The 18,210-nt window shown below is 36.6% G+C and overlaps 1 protein-coding gene across 1 annotated transcript; it reads left to right on the forward strand.

The window, feature by feature from the left end:
- The first annotated feature begins 5,578 nt into the window (after window positions 1-5,578).
- On the forward strand, window positions 5,579-7,864 carry LOC114819765 (NAC domain-containing protein 1-like). Its single transcript, XM_029089385.2, has 3 exons — window positions 5,579-6,057; window positions 6,518-6,804; window positions 7,057-7,864. Exons 1-3 carry the CDS (start codon window positions 5,622-5,624, stop codon window positions 7,585-7,587), a joined length of 1,254 nt encoding a protein of 417 aa, XP_028945218.2. The 5' UTR covers window positions 5,579-5,621; the 3' UTR covers window positions 7,588-7,864.
- Window positions 7,865-18,210: the final 10,346 nt, after the last annotated feature.

Genomic DNA, 18,210 nt, shown 5'->3' on the forward strand with positions numbered 1-18,210 from the left:
ACAGTGATGCTTCCTTAAATGGCTTAGGCTGCTTACTAATGCAGCATGGTAGGGTGATTGCATATGCCTCGTGACAGTTGAAGCCACACGAGATGAACTATCCTACCCATGATCTCGAGCTAGCAGCCATCATTTTCACCCTGAAGATTTAGAGACATTACTTATATGGAGAAAAAATGCAAGATTTTCATAGATCATAAAAGCCTCCAGTACCTATTCACCAAGAAAGATCTTAACCTTCGACAGGGAAGATGGATAAAATTACTTAGAGATTATGATTGCACGATTGAATATCATCCTGGTCGTGCAAATATGGTGGCAGATGCACTTAGCCGGAAATCTCGAGGCCATATTAATGCTTTATATGCTTGCCATATCTCTCTTCTCATAGAATTGAGATCAACTGGAGTTGATTTGGGAGTGATAGATCGGGAAGAAGCTTTACTTGCTAGTTTCTAGGTCAAACTGATTTTAATAGATCATGTGCTAGAAGCTTCAGCGGAGGATGAGGAATCCTAAGAATTAGTAGGGCAGTGTCAAGAGGAAAAAAGAAAGATCTCAGAATCCGGGAATCTGATGGCATGCTTATGCAAGGAAGTTGGATGTACGTGCCAAATATTGCAGAATTAAAGAAATATATTCTTGATGAGGCGCACATATCGGCTTATGCGATGCATCCTAGGAATACCAAGATGTATCACACTATTTGACCTTTATATTATTGGCCTGGCATGAAAAGAGAGGTTGCTGAATACGTGAGTAGATGTGCAATTTGCTAGCAAGTCAAAGCTGAGAGGAAGAAGCCTTTTGGACTGATGCAGCCACTTCCTATTCCCCAGTGGAAATGAGAAAATATTACTATGGATTTCGTGTACAAGCTTCCTCGTACACGAAATGGTTACGATGGCATCTGGGTTATAGTGGATCGGCATACTAAATCAGCACATTTTATACCAGTTCGAGAGAATTATTCTTTAAGCCGAATAGCTGAGCTATTTATATCAGGGATTGTTAAATACCATGGGGTTTCGGTTAGTATTATTTTTGATCGGGATCCTAGGTTCACTTCTAAGTTTTGGGTGGCATTTCATGAAGCTCTTGGTTCGAGATTGCATTATAGTACGGCGTATCATCCATAAACAGACGGGTAATCCAAGAGTACCATCCAGACATTAGAAGATATGTTAAAATCTTTAGTGCTACAGTTTGGAGACGTTTGGCATAAGCATTTAAATTTGATGGAGTTTTCCTACAATAACAGTTACCATTCTAGTATTGATATGTCACATTTCGAGGCACTTTATGGTAAATCACTCTTCTATGTTGGTCAGAAGTTGGTGAGAGGATGTTAGTGGGCCCAGAGATTGTTGATGAGACTACTCAGAATGTTCAGGTAATTAAAACTAACCTGAAAGTGGCACAGGATCGATAAAAGAGCCTTGCTGATAAACACACCACTGATAGGGTGTATAAAGTTGGAGATTGGGTATTTTTGAAGCTATCTCTGTAGAAAGGCTTTGTGCGGTTCGACAAGAAAGGTAAGTTAAGTCCTCGCTATATAGGACCGTACCGGATCATCGAACGAATCGGGTGAAGTTGCCTATAGACTTGAGTTACCTCTAGAATTATCATGGTGCATGATGTTTTTCATGTTTCTATGCTTCACCATTATGTCTCCGATCCATCACGCGTGATACCTCCTCAGCCACTAGAAATTAATCCAGACTTGACATATGATGAAGAAACAGTGACGATCTTAGATTGGAAGGATAAGGTTCCTAGGAATAAAATTGTGCACATGGTTAAAGTTTTGTGGAGAAACCATTTTGTAGAGAAGTCTACTTAGGAGACGGAAGATCGTATGCGACATTTATATCCACGTTTGTTTTATGGATATTGATATGTTGTATGCTAATGTACAGAAATTTCGGGGACGAAATTTATTAAGGGGGTAGGTTGTGATGACCTGTCTCGAATTAATATATATTTTATCCTCGAATGTGTGGAAATGACAATTATACACTCGAGTTGTAGTGACGTGGATGTACGTATATGGTTTTAAATTATTTTCCCGTTGACGTAATTAAAACATACTCGATGTCACGAGAGCGTCGACGCAAATTAGGATCAAATCGAGTTCGTAACGGAAATGTTACGAACAAATAGGTGTAGATGAATAAGTTTTGGTTTTGCTACTAAACCTACCAATTATTTTCTTCTCTTTTCCTACAACCTTGGACCAATTGTTAGGCCCTAATTCCATAGCCCAATCAAGGCCTTGTTTCTTTTATTTAGGCCCAATCTCGTAACACACACATACACTCACACGTGCAAACCTTCTGTTTCTCTCTTCTCTCTTCTTGATTCTTCTCCCTTGTCTGTACGATCCGAGCCTTTAACTCTTAAACACCATCCAAACTTCATCGATCGAGCTTGAGCTTTGCACCAACGTGTTCTTGGTGACTTCACGAACCCATCCGTACCATTGGATCAAAGAACGGATCACAGGAACCCGAGAACCTAGGAGTTCCAGAGTGGAGCTCTGTTGCTCCATCGTGATCGTGGTTATTTCACAGAGGTTTAAGGCTTAAGGGAGTCTTAAAACTACTCTTTAGAGACATGGGAACAAATTTTGGAAGGGTTTGGATGTCAGGATAGGCCAGTTCCTCGAGTTGCAGGTTGATTGGAATATTTAAGATATATTCTGACTATATTTCGTCAGTTTTAGGACCTTTGAGAGGTAAGATCATGTTCTACTCGTTCAGTTGATATAAAGTTTGTGAAATTTGGTTGAAAAATGAGGAAGATATTAAGGTTTAAATTTATTTCCAGAAACCGGCGACGCAGTGGCGACTGACGATGGAATTCGGCAACCCACTGGAGAAGAAAGGAGAATATTCAGTCAACTTTGACAGAATATACTAACGGCGTCAAGTATATTTAATGGAATATTCTATTATTTAATGGAATATTCTCTAACGGCGTTAAAGTTTCCATCCAATGTGTCTGCGCGTGGCCGGCGCATGGGTCATCGAAAAATTATTCTAAAAATATGGGGATGCTCGTGGTGTTGAGTAGGCCACAATGATATATTCAAACTCCCCAATTGAGTAATGTATGAGAAGTTATTATACGGTTTTTTATTATGTGCTTAAATTAACGTTAAATTAGTGGTTTCACATATAGGCAAGACGTTCCTGGAGGACGAGCGTAGCCAGGCAAGACTCGGGGGTTACGACCCAGCTACATACCAATGAGTGGGCTTTTGGTTATATATATACACACACACGTATATATGATTTACATTTTCCCAGAAATTGTTTTAAATGAAATTATGTTTTAAATGCCATGTCAATTGCATAACATTTTAGTATATGCATTAGTATAGATACACATATTATTACATGGTGTTGCGGACGCACAGGTAAGCTTCAGGTGAGTACATATTGATGATAGTGATTGCAGTGTGTATGATTATGCTGAGATACATTTAATGCTCATTATCCTGCACCCCGGTGTTAGTGCTCCGCCCTAGGCCAGGACCTAGTCTTCATGTGCTCGTTCACCTCCTGCACTACCCGCTCACTTTGGATCCAAGGCAGGTGCCAGCCTGTCGTACATACCACATTAGGTGGTTCCGACTCATAGGTGATTTGCTATACTTCGCGCAGCCTTCACATGATCGTAGCACTTGAGCGTATTTATTTACACCCAGTCTGTTGTACATACCACATAAGGTGGTTCCGCTCTTGTGCAGGAATTGGTTATGAGCTATAGATTCAGCCGTATAGGTCACGTTAGGTGACTCTGGCTGATATATCATTTTATTTTGGTTTACATCCCTTGGCTTACATATTTATCATTGAGATACTTGACATGGCACATACTTTGGTTTGATTACTTTCGAGCATGATTTCTATATACGTATGTATTATTATTTTCTGGAAAATTGTACGGGTTTTATGGTGAGGGGTTATTATTTTTGGAAAGAGAAATGATTTTTAAAAGCTTTTTTTTTGCCCACTCACGTTTTCTGTTTTGCGCCCCTCTAGGTTCTAATTAGAGGTTCGTGTTGGTGGCTCATGAGGACTCTACGGCAGTTCTGACAGGCATCCATCAATGTAGGGTTTTCTTTCATATCCTGTATAATTAGTATTTAGCCTGCTGGATTGCACCTTAGTACCTACGCTCTGATTATGTGTATCTACACTCTAACACTTCCACTTGTACTTATATACTAGTCTAGTGTAAGTTAGTTAGTTTGGTTTTTATTTACCCATATTTTCATATAACAGTCACTTCTACACTGCGCACATGGCTACGTCATCACCACGTGATAGCTAGCACGTCTCGATTTAGGTCGAGGTGTGTCCGTTTTTGGAGGAGCATACAACACTAGCAGGTGCTTTTTTTTTTTTCCTTTCAAAAAGCAGTGCAAGTGTTTTTTGTATACCACAAAAATATCTCTAACATTTTTTTTTTGGCCAAAAATTGGCCAAACCGCTTTTGATAATTTGAAAATGTAATTTTAAACACTAAAAAAATGTACAAGAGTGAGTAGTAATTACTTTATTTGTAAAGAAGAGATATCATGTGTACGTGTTATGAAAATACTAACTTTTGATCTCAACAACAATACTAGGATTAATAAAAAAAATTAGTACTATATTGAATACCAAGACTTGATTCTCAAAGGCTCAATTTATTTTTTTTAGTTGAAATTATAAAACGTTGATGCCATAATTTAATTTATTCTTTAATAATTAAATCATATGTTTGTTGATGCCATTCATAAAACACCCTTACCCAGAATGTTTACTTGGACTTTGAATCCAACTATGTTGGCTGATACCAAGAAGGTGACAAAGCCATAAAAAGTGGTGATGTGAAAAATACAAATAAATTTAAATCTAAAACTGACTAAATGCAAGTGTGCGCATGTGAGCGAGATTGAATCCATTTTATACGTGATGTCAAAACATAAGTAAAATATAGTAAAATGTGAATAAGAGTGCGCATGTGAATGAGATTGTATAAGTAAAGTATATTAAATGCAAGACTGCGCATCAAAGCATAAGTAAAGTATATTAAATGATTGCTTGAAAATATGTAAGAGTGCGCTTGTGAGCAGGATTGAACCCATTTTACCTATAAACGAAACCATTTATGTAAATATATAACGTACTAATGTAAATTTGCGTATTCGTATAAAGTACGGCTAATAAATGAACTATTTTAAAATTATCGGATTTCGAAAAAAGGAGGACGGATTCTGGTTCAAAATGTGGAAAAAAGGGCGATCTTGGATTCCTCCACACGCTGTATATTCTCCTGATAATTATCATCAAAATTCATTTTCGAAACTCGAAAGGATATTCTCCATTCACCAACCAATACTATTATACAGGTGATAATTATCATAAAAAAAAAAATTCAATTTCGAAAATATATCCTTTGACCAATCAGAGCTATAGCTAGGGTTTTATCTCAACATATCTAGTAAAAACAGGAGTTCGTTATTTAAATGTGTTCCAAAGTAGAACTCTTCCGCAAAAACACATTTTCTCAACGAGAGAAATTAAAAGAGAGAGAAGTAGTCAGTCATACTTACGTCTTTGTCAATGTCTTCTCCCTCAAAGAGTCCAAGTATGGAGCCTGTTGGGCAAAGTCATCCGCATCACAAGGCTTTTGTTGCTACTATTACTCAACAGGTGGCTTCTTATAGCCTTAGCCCTAAGAAGCGGTCACCTGCACAAGGTGATCAAGGTCAATTCACTCCGGCGAACGAGAGTGGTGCTTCTTTGACAGCCAACGTGTCCGCTGCCGCTGATGGTGCGGATCATGATCTTTCAGAAGACGAGGCAAACAGTTTCAATAACAACCTGAAAAAGGATCAAGATGAGTTTTTCAATTCCTTCCCACCTGGCTATAGGTTCAACCCATTTGATGGTGAACTTATTGTGCATTATCTCATGAAAAAGGTCTTGGATCAGCCCTTGCCGCCCAACCGGATCTTTGAAGTTAATCTATACCGCCACAATCCCGAAGTGCTTGCTGGTATTGTATATGTTCATAAATATATATGGTTCAATTATATTTTGAATTAATAATCTTTCAAATGGTGTACACATATAAGAGAGAGATTTTATGAACAAGTTTTGCTGGGGAAGCCAGATCGATGTTATTTAGTACTACTTTGTCATCCTTTACTTGTTTTAACAAAGGTTTGATATACGATTGCTATGCATTTAAACTTGAATGTTATAATTGATTACGGTCCTTATAGTACTACTTTAGTTAAAGTGTAATTACTTTCTTCATGTTAGTTTTGCTTAATTTGTTTCTTTTGTCATTCACTATTTGATTAACACATCAAAACTTTTCACTTTAATCTGAGATTAGATTAAACTTTAGTTTACTTAAAATTTTGTTTGCTATATTTATGTAATTGGTGAAACTTTTAGATTATCAGAATTGATTACCATATAATAAATCTGTACCGGTTTGTGTAAAACAGAAAAATATGAGAAATATGGGGAGAAAGAATGGTATTTTTTTACTCCAAGGGACCGGAAGTATCGCAATGGAAGTCGCCCAAAGAGGGCAGCTGGGGATGGATATTGGAAGGCGACTGGAGCTGACAAGGAAGTGAAGTCATCTGATGGAGCTGTTGTTGGATGGAGAAAGGCTCTGGTTTTCTATAGGGGCAAACCCCCAAAGGGTGACAAGACCAACTGGATCATGCACGAGTTTCGAGTCAAGGATTCTCCTGTTCGAAGCAGAAGGGGTGAGAATGACATGAGGGTACGTAAATTCTCATTTTTCTAATTTAATTGAGTTCACAATGTTTTGAATATATAAGCATCATACAATTTTGGACCTGCATTCCATATGTGTGTGTATATATATCTTCAAATGCATGTACGAAATATATAAGGGACTCGTATTAAAAGTTAGTATAATGAAAAAACATGGATTCCCTTGTACCCGGAAAAAAAAACAGTATCCTTATATAAGATTTTTGGTGCTTATAAAACTACATTTCATGTTTTGCAGTTGGATAATTGGGTACTCTGTAGAATTTACAAGAAAGACAAAAATGGCAAAAGATGTGATAGTCGAAATCATGCTGAAATAATTTCTCCATTTTCGCATAGAATGAATGACGAAATCATGGAGATTGAGATGAGGGGCGATATTGTTGATCCATTACCTGAGTATGATCCTGCACTGGAGTATGACCACAAATACTCAAATAAAGGATATTCCCATATGGCATCCCTGCCAAACATTTGCGGTGGGATCCCAGTTAACATGATTTGCAATAATCAAATTCAATCAGTTGATGCAGCCTCTATGAATGCTTGCTGCTATGCAAATATGGAGCACTCGCAACCACTATGTGTTAGACCTCCATCGATGTCTTCTGAGAGTGTTCTCGGGCCTTATAGATATATGGATCAATCAACTATACTTCCAGATGACATGATGTTCGACATGAAGGGGTTTGGACATAGCCCTTACAGTACAAATAATTATCCAGCGCAATTCTCATCTTTGGATCATGTTTTTCCTTATACGGAGTAACATCCTATCGTTGATCTATGGCACTTATCAACTTCTGTTGTTATTGTCTGCTTTTGCTATGAATTTTAGGGTTTAGGTCGGATTTAGCTAGTCAGTTAGTCTTTGGAATGAGTATATTATAAGTAGCTCTCAACCATCTAACGGAAGTATATTAAGGTTTATATATTATGCTACTTGGATTTATCTATGATGAAGGTACTTTATTTGTTTTTATATTACTATTTACCGCTTATTTGCTATGAATTATGAATTCCAAATGTAAAAACATTTTACAAAAGATGCCCAGCACAAAAGCGCAATACTATATGGGCAGAAATTATTCATAGGTGAATTTCACCATTGTGTATCATAGTAGTTGAAACATGAACGAAATTCACCTATGAATTTTCTGGCCATGTTCGGCACTTACACACCATCAAAGTTTAGCCTTCTTGACACCTCATGACAGCAGGGTTTATCCATCTTAGGTAAGATTTCTCCCTTCTAGGTATTTTGTCCCACTCAGTCTGTCTTTCTATGCCTCACAAGGCTTACAAAAATGTGCAGAGGAGACATCCCATATATGGCCGGTTTTTAGTTATTATTTTAGCTTCTGTTTGGTTGCTAAGGAAGCTCAGGTGTTTGGTTATTATTTCATTGTTTTGTTCTTTCAGCTTGTACTAGGCTCTATGGCCTAAAAAAGTTTAGGTATTTGGCTATTTTCTTTAAGCATCAGTGTCAGATTTAGGATTTGAATACTGGGGGGTCACAGTGTTAAAGGTCTAAATTTTTTAATAAAAATAGAACATGAAGCGTGCAAACAAATTTCAGTTATTCATTGAGACATTTCGTTGAACATATGGTGGACTTGTTGTCGTCAGGCAAACCATGGTATGCACCTGCCAACATATATCAACATATGTTGAAGCATATTGATGCGTGTATCCAGAGAATTTGTCAAGTGCTATCAGCGCAACCTGCCGAGTGCTGCTGAGATATGCCTAGCAGACATTAAATCAACACTTGGTGGGCACAAAAGAAACCCATACCAAACATTCGAAGGGTCTTCAGAAGACCTTCACATGTATATTTTTCAGACTCCAGGTGTACCTTGATCCCAATGTATATCTACCTGCATTTCATGTCTTCTAGCCTTCTACTTCTATTAGAGAGGTGGTAAAAATATAATATAAAAAATGTAGCAAGTTTATCATTACATAATTTTAACATATACTTGTGTTCGTAATATACATGACAAAAACTACCGTATGATGACAGATTGAGGCAATACAAGTAAGGTAAATCCATCCTAGCTATAGTTTATTTTCAAACTAGGAGTTCTATCCTTGCTCACTTGTATTAGAGAGATGATCATCAATGTGATCAACAATAATGATCGAAATAACTTATGTTATTCACTTATCTCATACTCATCCCACCCCACCCCACCCCACACTTCACTCCATCTGAATTGTGCGGAGAGGTCAATAAGCTTCACGTAGTATAAAAATAAGTTTGGTAAATTTTTTATTTGATAATGCTTGCATTCTCATTTGGGGATGCAAACATTTCTCCACTTGCAAATAACTTATTTTTACCGTATAAATTTCATAATCGTAACTATTTAGTCTCTCAATCTTCATTTGAAGATCAATTCTACAAAAAAAATCATTTGAATCTAACATGGTTTAGTCATCTAAATGCATCATAAAAATCAACGGTTCATTAGGAATATATTATTTGGTACCTACACTACAAGAAAAATGACATTTAATGACAAATTTTATGGCGTTTCAGAAAAAACATGTCATTAATGTATATAACACTGACGTGTTTAAAATCTGCATCATTAAATATATATACATATACATATACATATACATACATACATATATATATATATATATATATATAAAGGAATTTAATGACGTTCATAAGAGTATCTCCAATGCAAAGACTTGACGCAGTAGGCATCCACCATTTTTCTGCGAAGCATTGGAGTACATGAGGGAATTTCTCAAGAAGTATTCTGCTAATGACGTATACAGCCTTCCCAAAGAATGTCAAGAATCTATTGATTTGGCATTAACCAGTTGAGCCGCTAAGCAAATCATCCAAAAGGAATCTTATTCGGCCATGAAAGCCAGGTTCCAGTACATACGAGAGGCCAGGGTGTTGGGATTCAAGGTAGATCCATATGTTGACTTAGACCCCACAAAACTGCCTTTCTCTTTGGATGACTTGCAATATCTTCGAGGTTATTTTCAAGTATTCTCAACCGTCTCTTTGTTTGGCCTCACTACAGAGGAAACAACGTGAGTGGAACGTTTGCATACATATCTCGATGTTTGAAATGTTGGAATAACCTTAGTTATTAGCATGCATACTAGGTCACGATTTGAAATTAGATAAGAAAGACTTACCTAGTGCAGCCATGGTTACTGTTAACACACTCAAGAATTCTTCTAGTCACTCAAGACCTTATGTTCCAATGGTGATAGAACCCTAATTGCAGAACGTATTTCTCTGTGAGCAGGGAACTCTTGCACTTATAGGAGCAATGACAGCCAACTCCCATCTATCGTGGAGGGTTGGTTATTTTCCCATTGCTTCAAATCCCAATCGTGTAGAGGTGGTTGTGATTATTGCTTCCTTTCAAATGCATGATGAAAGTATACCCCTCATTATATGATGTAGCTTTCCACGTATCCAAACTCTTATTAATTTGTATTATCAACATATTATTTCTCCTTTATCTTTAACTAGTTGAGTCCACATAGGATTCTTACATTCTCCCACATGTTCTTTAACTAGTTATAGTCTGAAATAATGTCCATGACAAATTATTCCTTAGCGATCACCTTTGAGTTTATCGCAACTATCATCATATACACATCCATCAATATTCGTTTGAGACTTGAACCCTAGAAAGCAATGCATGTACTAATACTGCACGCACCCTAGAATCACAATCCTCAAAACCATATCATATGATGCAATTGATATATCTGTATATATACATTTCATACAAGTAATTTACTACTCATATCACAACCAAACCCTCCCCCCCCCCCCACATTTTAACCCAATATACCTTTATAATCCAAGTTTCAAGACTTCACTCTTAACCACTAGACATTAGCCTCTCAGATTCCTGCATAACAACTAAATCAATATGTTCTTTGGAACAATGATTAGTTATTTAATTGCATGTAACAAAATTAAACTAATATGACATTGTCAATTCTTAGCTTGCAGGAAAATTAACCAAAGTCTTGAAATAGAAGATGCAGCAAAACATGTAGTGGCTTCCTTTACTCCCACATTTCAGCAGAATCGAAATAGTCAAGAACTCCCATTTTCGACTTGCTATTTAAATATGACAAATAAAATGATGAATGCATCTTGTAACATGTATCTAATGCTACAATCATCTTCGGTCATTTATCAAACTTCAATGAGTTTGCCTAAATGCTTTCAATAAAGCCTCAATTCTGCCTTATGCAGATGAACTAGTTATTCACTAAATAATCATGACATGAAGTAGAAAATAAAGATGTACTTTATGTGTCTGCCAATATCTTCATCTTATGATCAATTTCCAACAAAATTGCTCAATGCGTCAAATGAAGCTGACCCTAGCTGTAAGTAATGCTAATAATCATACATACATGAGCACTCTCAAAATGCAACTAAATAAAGGCTTTAGTCTCACAAAATTGTTTCAAGAATCAAACACTCATGAATAAATATGAATGAAAAATCACAACAGTATCACAACTAATCTTTCATGCATAATATTTCTTTAACATTCATCTAAACATGTATGATGGATACACAAAACCATACCAAAGACAATCAAGTGGTACAAATCAATTAGACCATAGTCGGACCGATATTTAACATTAGTTCTTAATGCCCTCAAACTCTTTATAAAGACCAACATGTAACCCATCCAATGAAACCATATGCATGAGACAAGGGAAGATAGACAATGCACATATACATCATATCTACATTATATATATTCATGCAATGTAATCATGTTGTATATTAAAGATCGTGATTTAACTCAAAATCTTCAGCAACCAGTTTCAAAATATTATACATTTCATCAGAGAAGGAAAATTTAGCTTTAGTTCACTCTTTCAAGTTGATTGTGACAATACATGAACAACTCCCACAATCTTTTAGAGCTTAATATCTGTAGGAAAAGTAAATGAGCGTGAAGCCCAAAATTTCTTTTACTTATTCTCCCACATGGGCAAAACACTTATTAATTTATTATTTCACGAAAACTACGAATGATAGTTGTTTAAAATTTTAAACAACATAGATTAGAAGTCCAAAACTAAATTCCAGGAGTTAGTCCCAATTAGGATAGGATTTACCATAATTGGTTTTTCTTTTCTATACAAACAAACAAGAATTCTTGTGCAATTCAGAGTGCGGATGGGAGAAAGGAATCAACATCCTCATATAAAATACTTAAAAGAAATAGCCTTCAACTCTTTTCACAGGATAAGAAAAAACCATCGAATAAAAGCTATATAAGAAAAGAACGGTCAAACCAAAGGCAGATAGGTTTCAAGGAAACTAAGGGCTGGTTTGGTATTGCTGTACTTTGAAAAAAAAACTGTTGTGAGAATAAGCGGCTGTGCTGTGAGAATAAACGGCTGTGAAATAAATCAGCAGAGTGTTTGGTAAACTTTTTTGTAAAAGTGCTTTTGGAAAAAAAAAACAGTCTGATAGTGGGTCTTTTCATTAAAGGAGCACTGTAGCTCCGTGTGCTTTGAAAAAAAGCCAGTTTTCCAAAGCTACAAATAGCAACTTCAGCTTTTTCCTTTGATTTCAGCTTATTCTCACAGCAGCTTCCAAAATAAGCCCTTTTTTTTTTTTTTTTTTTTTTTTTCAGTTTACCAAACACCTAAAACCCTCACAGCTTTTTTTCATGGGTGCTTTTTTTTAAGCACCTCACTCCCAAACCACCCCTAAAACTAGTCATCAAGTTCCAATAACCGGAAAAAGCAACCAACACGGAGATAAATTTAACTTCTAGAGATGGGCAAAGGAAAATGCAGTTTATTGAAACAAATTATTCCAGCAAGTTCCGATTCACATACCAATTGAAAATTTTCAAACTAGTTTGACTAAGTATGAAAAGTAAGCACAACATCATCCAATAATTACTCGACCAAGAGTCCTGCCTATAAATATGGTTTCACACTTTGACCCGCCAATCTCTGTATTATTCAAGGCCAATACTAAAGTAAAAGTCAAGATTTGTTCTGCTAAAAACAATTATACTGCAGACACCCACTAGTACCCTATGTCATTGGACTAGAACATGAAGTTGTCTCATAATTTCATTAAATACCGTACGGTATATCACAGTTTGAACCATTTATTATGTCTTTGTTTGGAAAGATTAGTCTCATGTAATAAACTGTTGGTCACAATTTCATTTAAGAAACTCCTTGAACAAAATTTCCTAATAATTCCCATTTTGGTGAAAAATTATATAAACATTTGTTCAAGAATGATTTATCATTGTTATTGCTCCTACAAAAATTGTTAGTTTCACTAACCTTTGAGTTGAGTGATAGGAGCATATTTATGCGACTTAGTTGGCTTGTTCTTGTGCATTTATGTCGTGTTTCCTTAGTTATTTTAATGTTTAAAGTCATTTTCGTGTGTTTTTCAGATTTTATGGACAAAGTAGGCAAGAAGATGCATTTTGGAGCATTTTGGAGCAAAATGGAGCTTGGAATGCATGTCACATATTTGGGCCAAAGTGGATGGACGAATTTGAGAACTAAAGAGGCCGAGAATGTGAAGAATTATGGTCCAAAAGATGAAGAACTCAGCCCAAAAATTTGTCACCCCAACTTGCCTTCATTGCCATGCAAAACAACATAGAATTCCCTTTGGATTCCCATGCCATGCTTGATCACTCTTGTCCCCTACATAATTTCTGATTTCATGCTTCAATTCATTTAATTATTACACTTAATTTCTTGATACCTCTTGTTCCCTTCACCCACAAAATTTTATACAACTTTCACAACCATAACATGCACCAATTGATGCTCCATCATTCACATTTGGAATCCCATGCCTTGTGTACCACATGTTGCTGCACCTTTGACCCATTTATTGACACATTTTCACCTCCCTTTCCATCTCTATGCAATGTACACAATCATTCATGCCCCCTAGCTACAAGACCACTCCATTTTACCCTTCACACTTTGCATCATCACTTCATTTTCACCCTTGGACCATTGCACACCACATACACTCTTTGCCGTGCATTCTCCCTAGCCTAACCTGATTCTCTAAGGTTTTTGGGGCCCATATATACATGTTTACACCCCTTGGCAAAGGGTTCACACTCTCATATTCACCATTCATCACAGAAATTCGTCCATACTCACCCTAGATAGCAAAACACCCCAAAAACACCATTCTAGTGCCTAGAAAACATAACAGCCACTCCACCTTCTTCCACCCTCTTTGCCTAGCTCTCCACCACCCTCCAACCCTCCAACACTCCTCCACACTTACCCTAAACCTTTCCATACCATTCCCCATCCATTCTACATCATAAAACTACCCAAAAATCCGTCCACAAAGCAATCTGCCGCAAGCAAGCAAAGGAGAATTCTTGGATGCACTTGCTACCCAAGTTGGAGCATTTTAGGTGTTTTCTTTCCTTTAATTTTAATGTCTAATTTTATGTATCTTTGCTTTGTGAGTATAAGGAACTAAACCCCTCTTAGTTAGGGGGTGATTCGAAACCATGTTCATACTTGCAATATGATTTGATTACATCCAGTTGTGATTCATAAGTTGTGAATTCAATTTACTTATCCGATCGTATAAAAAATGATTTGTGTATGTTGGTTGAGAGTGCACGCTTAATTTTCATGCATGAATTTAACGCTAGAATATAAGGGAGTTCACCTAATCGTTATGAACTTATATTCACAAGTAGTGAAGGTTGCTAGTCACAATCACGTTAAGTAAATTCTTGGCATAAGTTTCATGCAAATCATAGTAACGAGTGCCTCGTCAATGCTTATGTTTTTCATAGAACTTAATGATTCTTGCTTGTATCTCTATTATGCAATTCATGTAGGGAACTTGTAGGGAATGTTTTGGGTTGTCGTATGCAATCATCCAATCCAATAACTTGTGGAAAAACTGAGGGTTAATTAGTGCAATTCACGATTAATTTGGGGCGTTGAGTATTCATAGCTTATCGAAAAGCAACTGGAAATCGTTTTGTATGCAAGTGTGACATGTGTGGAGAAGAACCTCCTAGCTAGCCTTCCATCCATAAGTTTCATTCAAATTCATTTTACAATCTGTTTTGATTCACTTAAATTTGTCTAAGAATTTGTTTACTTTGTTCTTGTCTTAATTTAATTATTTTCGTCCAAAATCAATCCCATCTTATTTCTTTGAGTCATATTAATTAGAACTTGTCTTAGATTATGTTTTTAAGTGTTTTAGTTCATTAGAAAACCAAAATTCGTCCAAGTTTGTGTTAAAGTCCCAAAACTGCCCAGATTGTGTGTTTAAGGTAGTTTTGAGTGTTTAGGGGCTGTTTTGAGTCTTTTGGTTTGTTTTAGTGTTTTAAAGTATAGTTTTGCATTCTTTGAGTCTAGTTAGTGTTTTAAACTTTGTTTTTACGTTTCCAAGTCAGTTTCCAAGTGATTTAGCAATCCCTCCTAATCCCCGGCCTAGAACGATCCCTACTTACATACTTTGCTACAATTGATAAAAAGAGGGTTTAATTTGTGTGCTTATATATTTTGCATCACTGAGTTATTTTTATCCTTATGCCTTTCAACCTGCGTCTGAGAAACTTTACACACATGAATAGTGATCAATATTCAAGACTACAAGTCCAGGATCAATTTAAGAAAACAACTTTATAAAGGGTACGATAATTCATTTAAGGAGACAACAGACTATCAATATCCGAAGAAATTCAAAGTTCATAAATGCATGTTCGTGTCACACCTTTGGGCAAGAAACACAAACTGCCATTTATTGTTTATGTATTCGTGTTTTCTTTCCCCACAACCAAAACTAATACTGAAAAGACAAAACCAAACTTTGAGGAAATCAGTTAGAAAAATTAAAACAAATTATGGCATAATTATCATACTTCAGCATTTATATCGAGCTTAGTAGAGTAAGCTTATAACCCAAGTAGGAGACCCTTTAGACATCACCCTGACTACATTCAGGGGACGAGTGCCTTCATATTAGTTGTGCCAATCCTGATTAAGGCCATCTAGATCATCGAGACTAGTTGATGCTTAGAACTTGAAAGGAGAAACCAAGCTATTTCTGGAACCTCGACTACAAATAATTGATAACTATCCTTACAGAGAACCATATGAAGTATTAATTGCCCCATGTATATAAAAATAGACTTTCCAAACCAATGGAACATAATGGCTTGCATTGTATAGCGGCATACCACCCAAACAATATTAGGAAGCTACCCGAGTCAGACCAGTGAAATCTTGCTCCTTGTGTCCATGTACCATGAAATTCAAATAAAGTAAGCATGTAAAGAGTTATCACAGGGGGCATTAAACTGATAAGAGAAACCCAATATTTCCCCTCACTCCAACTTATAAAGCTCAAGTGAAGTGGAAAGCGTGATGCTTACGGAAGGCTAAGTGAAACTAAAGTCCCAATCATCACATGTGATGGGACCTGCCTTCGCACCCAAAACACATACTATATTCTAAAAAACTGGACAATAGCCGGCCGCGATAAAACCCAATGAATAAAGAACAAAATACCCCTGAGAATAAAGAACAAAATGCCCCAAGATCAACTCTCAGATCATTGATATTGAAGGGATCAAAACAGCCAGTGCTCAATAGATTCTTCAAAGAAAGAAAAGGACACCCAATTCCATATACACTAGTATAAATCTTGAATGATTAGACTACTAAAGTAAATAGAAATCACCTAACCTATGTGATTAGTAAAGATTAAAAAAATGGGCAAAGCCAAAACTTGCTTGAATCTTGATTCGACCTAATCGAGCCAGTTATACCCAAAAGCACATACATTTCATTCCAGCTAAATATATAAACTTTGGTAATTGAAGAAGAAAACTAGAAAGCCTCACATTGCCTCAGGTGCATGCGTATGTTTGATGAAACCTTAATCTTTACCATGAACCTTAGATCACAATGATACAAATAGAGCTAGAAGACATACCTGACGAAGCCAAGCTAACATTGTCAGTGGTTGTAAATGCATGTTTATATCACACCTTTAAGCAAGAGATATAAACTGCCATTGTCCTTTGTTGTACAACCATCACTACAGGATCTTATCATGCAATTATATCATGTCTTTGGACAAGAATGTAGCCTAATCAATATGATGCTATACACTGATTAAAAACACCTAACAACTTATACATTCTCCTATTTGGAAAAGAATGTGAACATTTCATGGGTTTTTGAACCACAATGCATGTAAATAGGAAATTGGTTATTCCTTTTGAGTAAACCTTCATCTTTCTGAGCAACAAGCCATTGTACAATCCCAGCGGACCTTGCTCTCGCATGATCTCTCCCAATGTCAGGAATGATGGGTTGACCCAGAAGACAACGACTCGCCGTTCAGTTGGAGCATCGTCTTCGTTACGTCTACCAGAAATGTCGTCTCCGCCACCATGGCCAAGACCGAGGCCAGAAAGATCTTCCTAAGGCTTTGCGATCTTCGCTTGGTTTCATCGTCAACAAGAGTAAAAACCTTAGAAATTGAATCACTCCATGCATCCTTTCCCAGACCAAAATTTCCATAAAATCCCCAACTCGATCAACCAACACAAACACAGAGAAAAGAAATACATATTAGTGGAAGAGTTATAGTGCCCACGATAAAAAGAAATAAACTGCAGCAATCACCTTACAAATTTTATACATTCTTAAAGCATTAGGATTTCTTATTAATTCATCGGACCTAGGGTTTGCTAACTAGGCTCTGATACCAAATGTTGGAATAACCTTAGTTATTAGCATGTATACTAGGTCACGATTTGAAATTAGATAAGAAAGACTTACCTAGTGCAGCCATGGTTAATGTTAACACACTCAATAATTCTTCTACTCACTCAAGACCTTATGTTCCAATGGTGATAGAACCCTAATTGCAGAACGTATTTCTCTGTGAGCAGGGAACTCTTGCACTTATAGAAGCAATGACAGCCAACTCCCATCTATTGTGGAGGGTTGGTTATTTTCCCGTTGCTTCAAATCCCAATCGTGTAGAGGTGGTTATGATTATTGCTTCCTTTCAAATGCACAATGAAAGTATACCTCTCATTATATGATGTAGCTTTCCACGTATCCAAACTCTTATTAATTTGTATTATCAACATATTATTTCTCCTTTATCTTTAACTAGTTGAGTCCACTTAGGATTCTTACATGAAATGCCAAGATTGCTTTCCAACGACAACTTTATAAGGAAGCCCAAGCAGCAGCTGTCAAAACTAGCCAGAGGCTGATCGACAAGCAAGCCATTCTAGAGTCCGCCACTGACAATACCGGCAATATGCCTAAGGCCAGTTCTACATTTGTGTCTGGATTCCCAAAC

This window comes from Malus domestica, chromosome 11 (genome assembly GCF_042453785.1).
Source record: "Malus domestica chromosome 11, GDT2T_hap1".
In the NCBI taxonomy this organism is placed as follows: domain Eukaryota; kingdom Viridiplantae; phylum Streptophyta; class Magnoliopsida; order Rosales; family Rosaceae; genus Malus; species Malus domestica.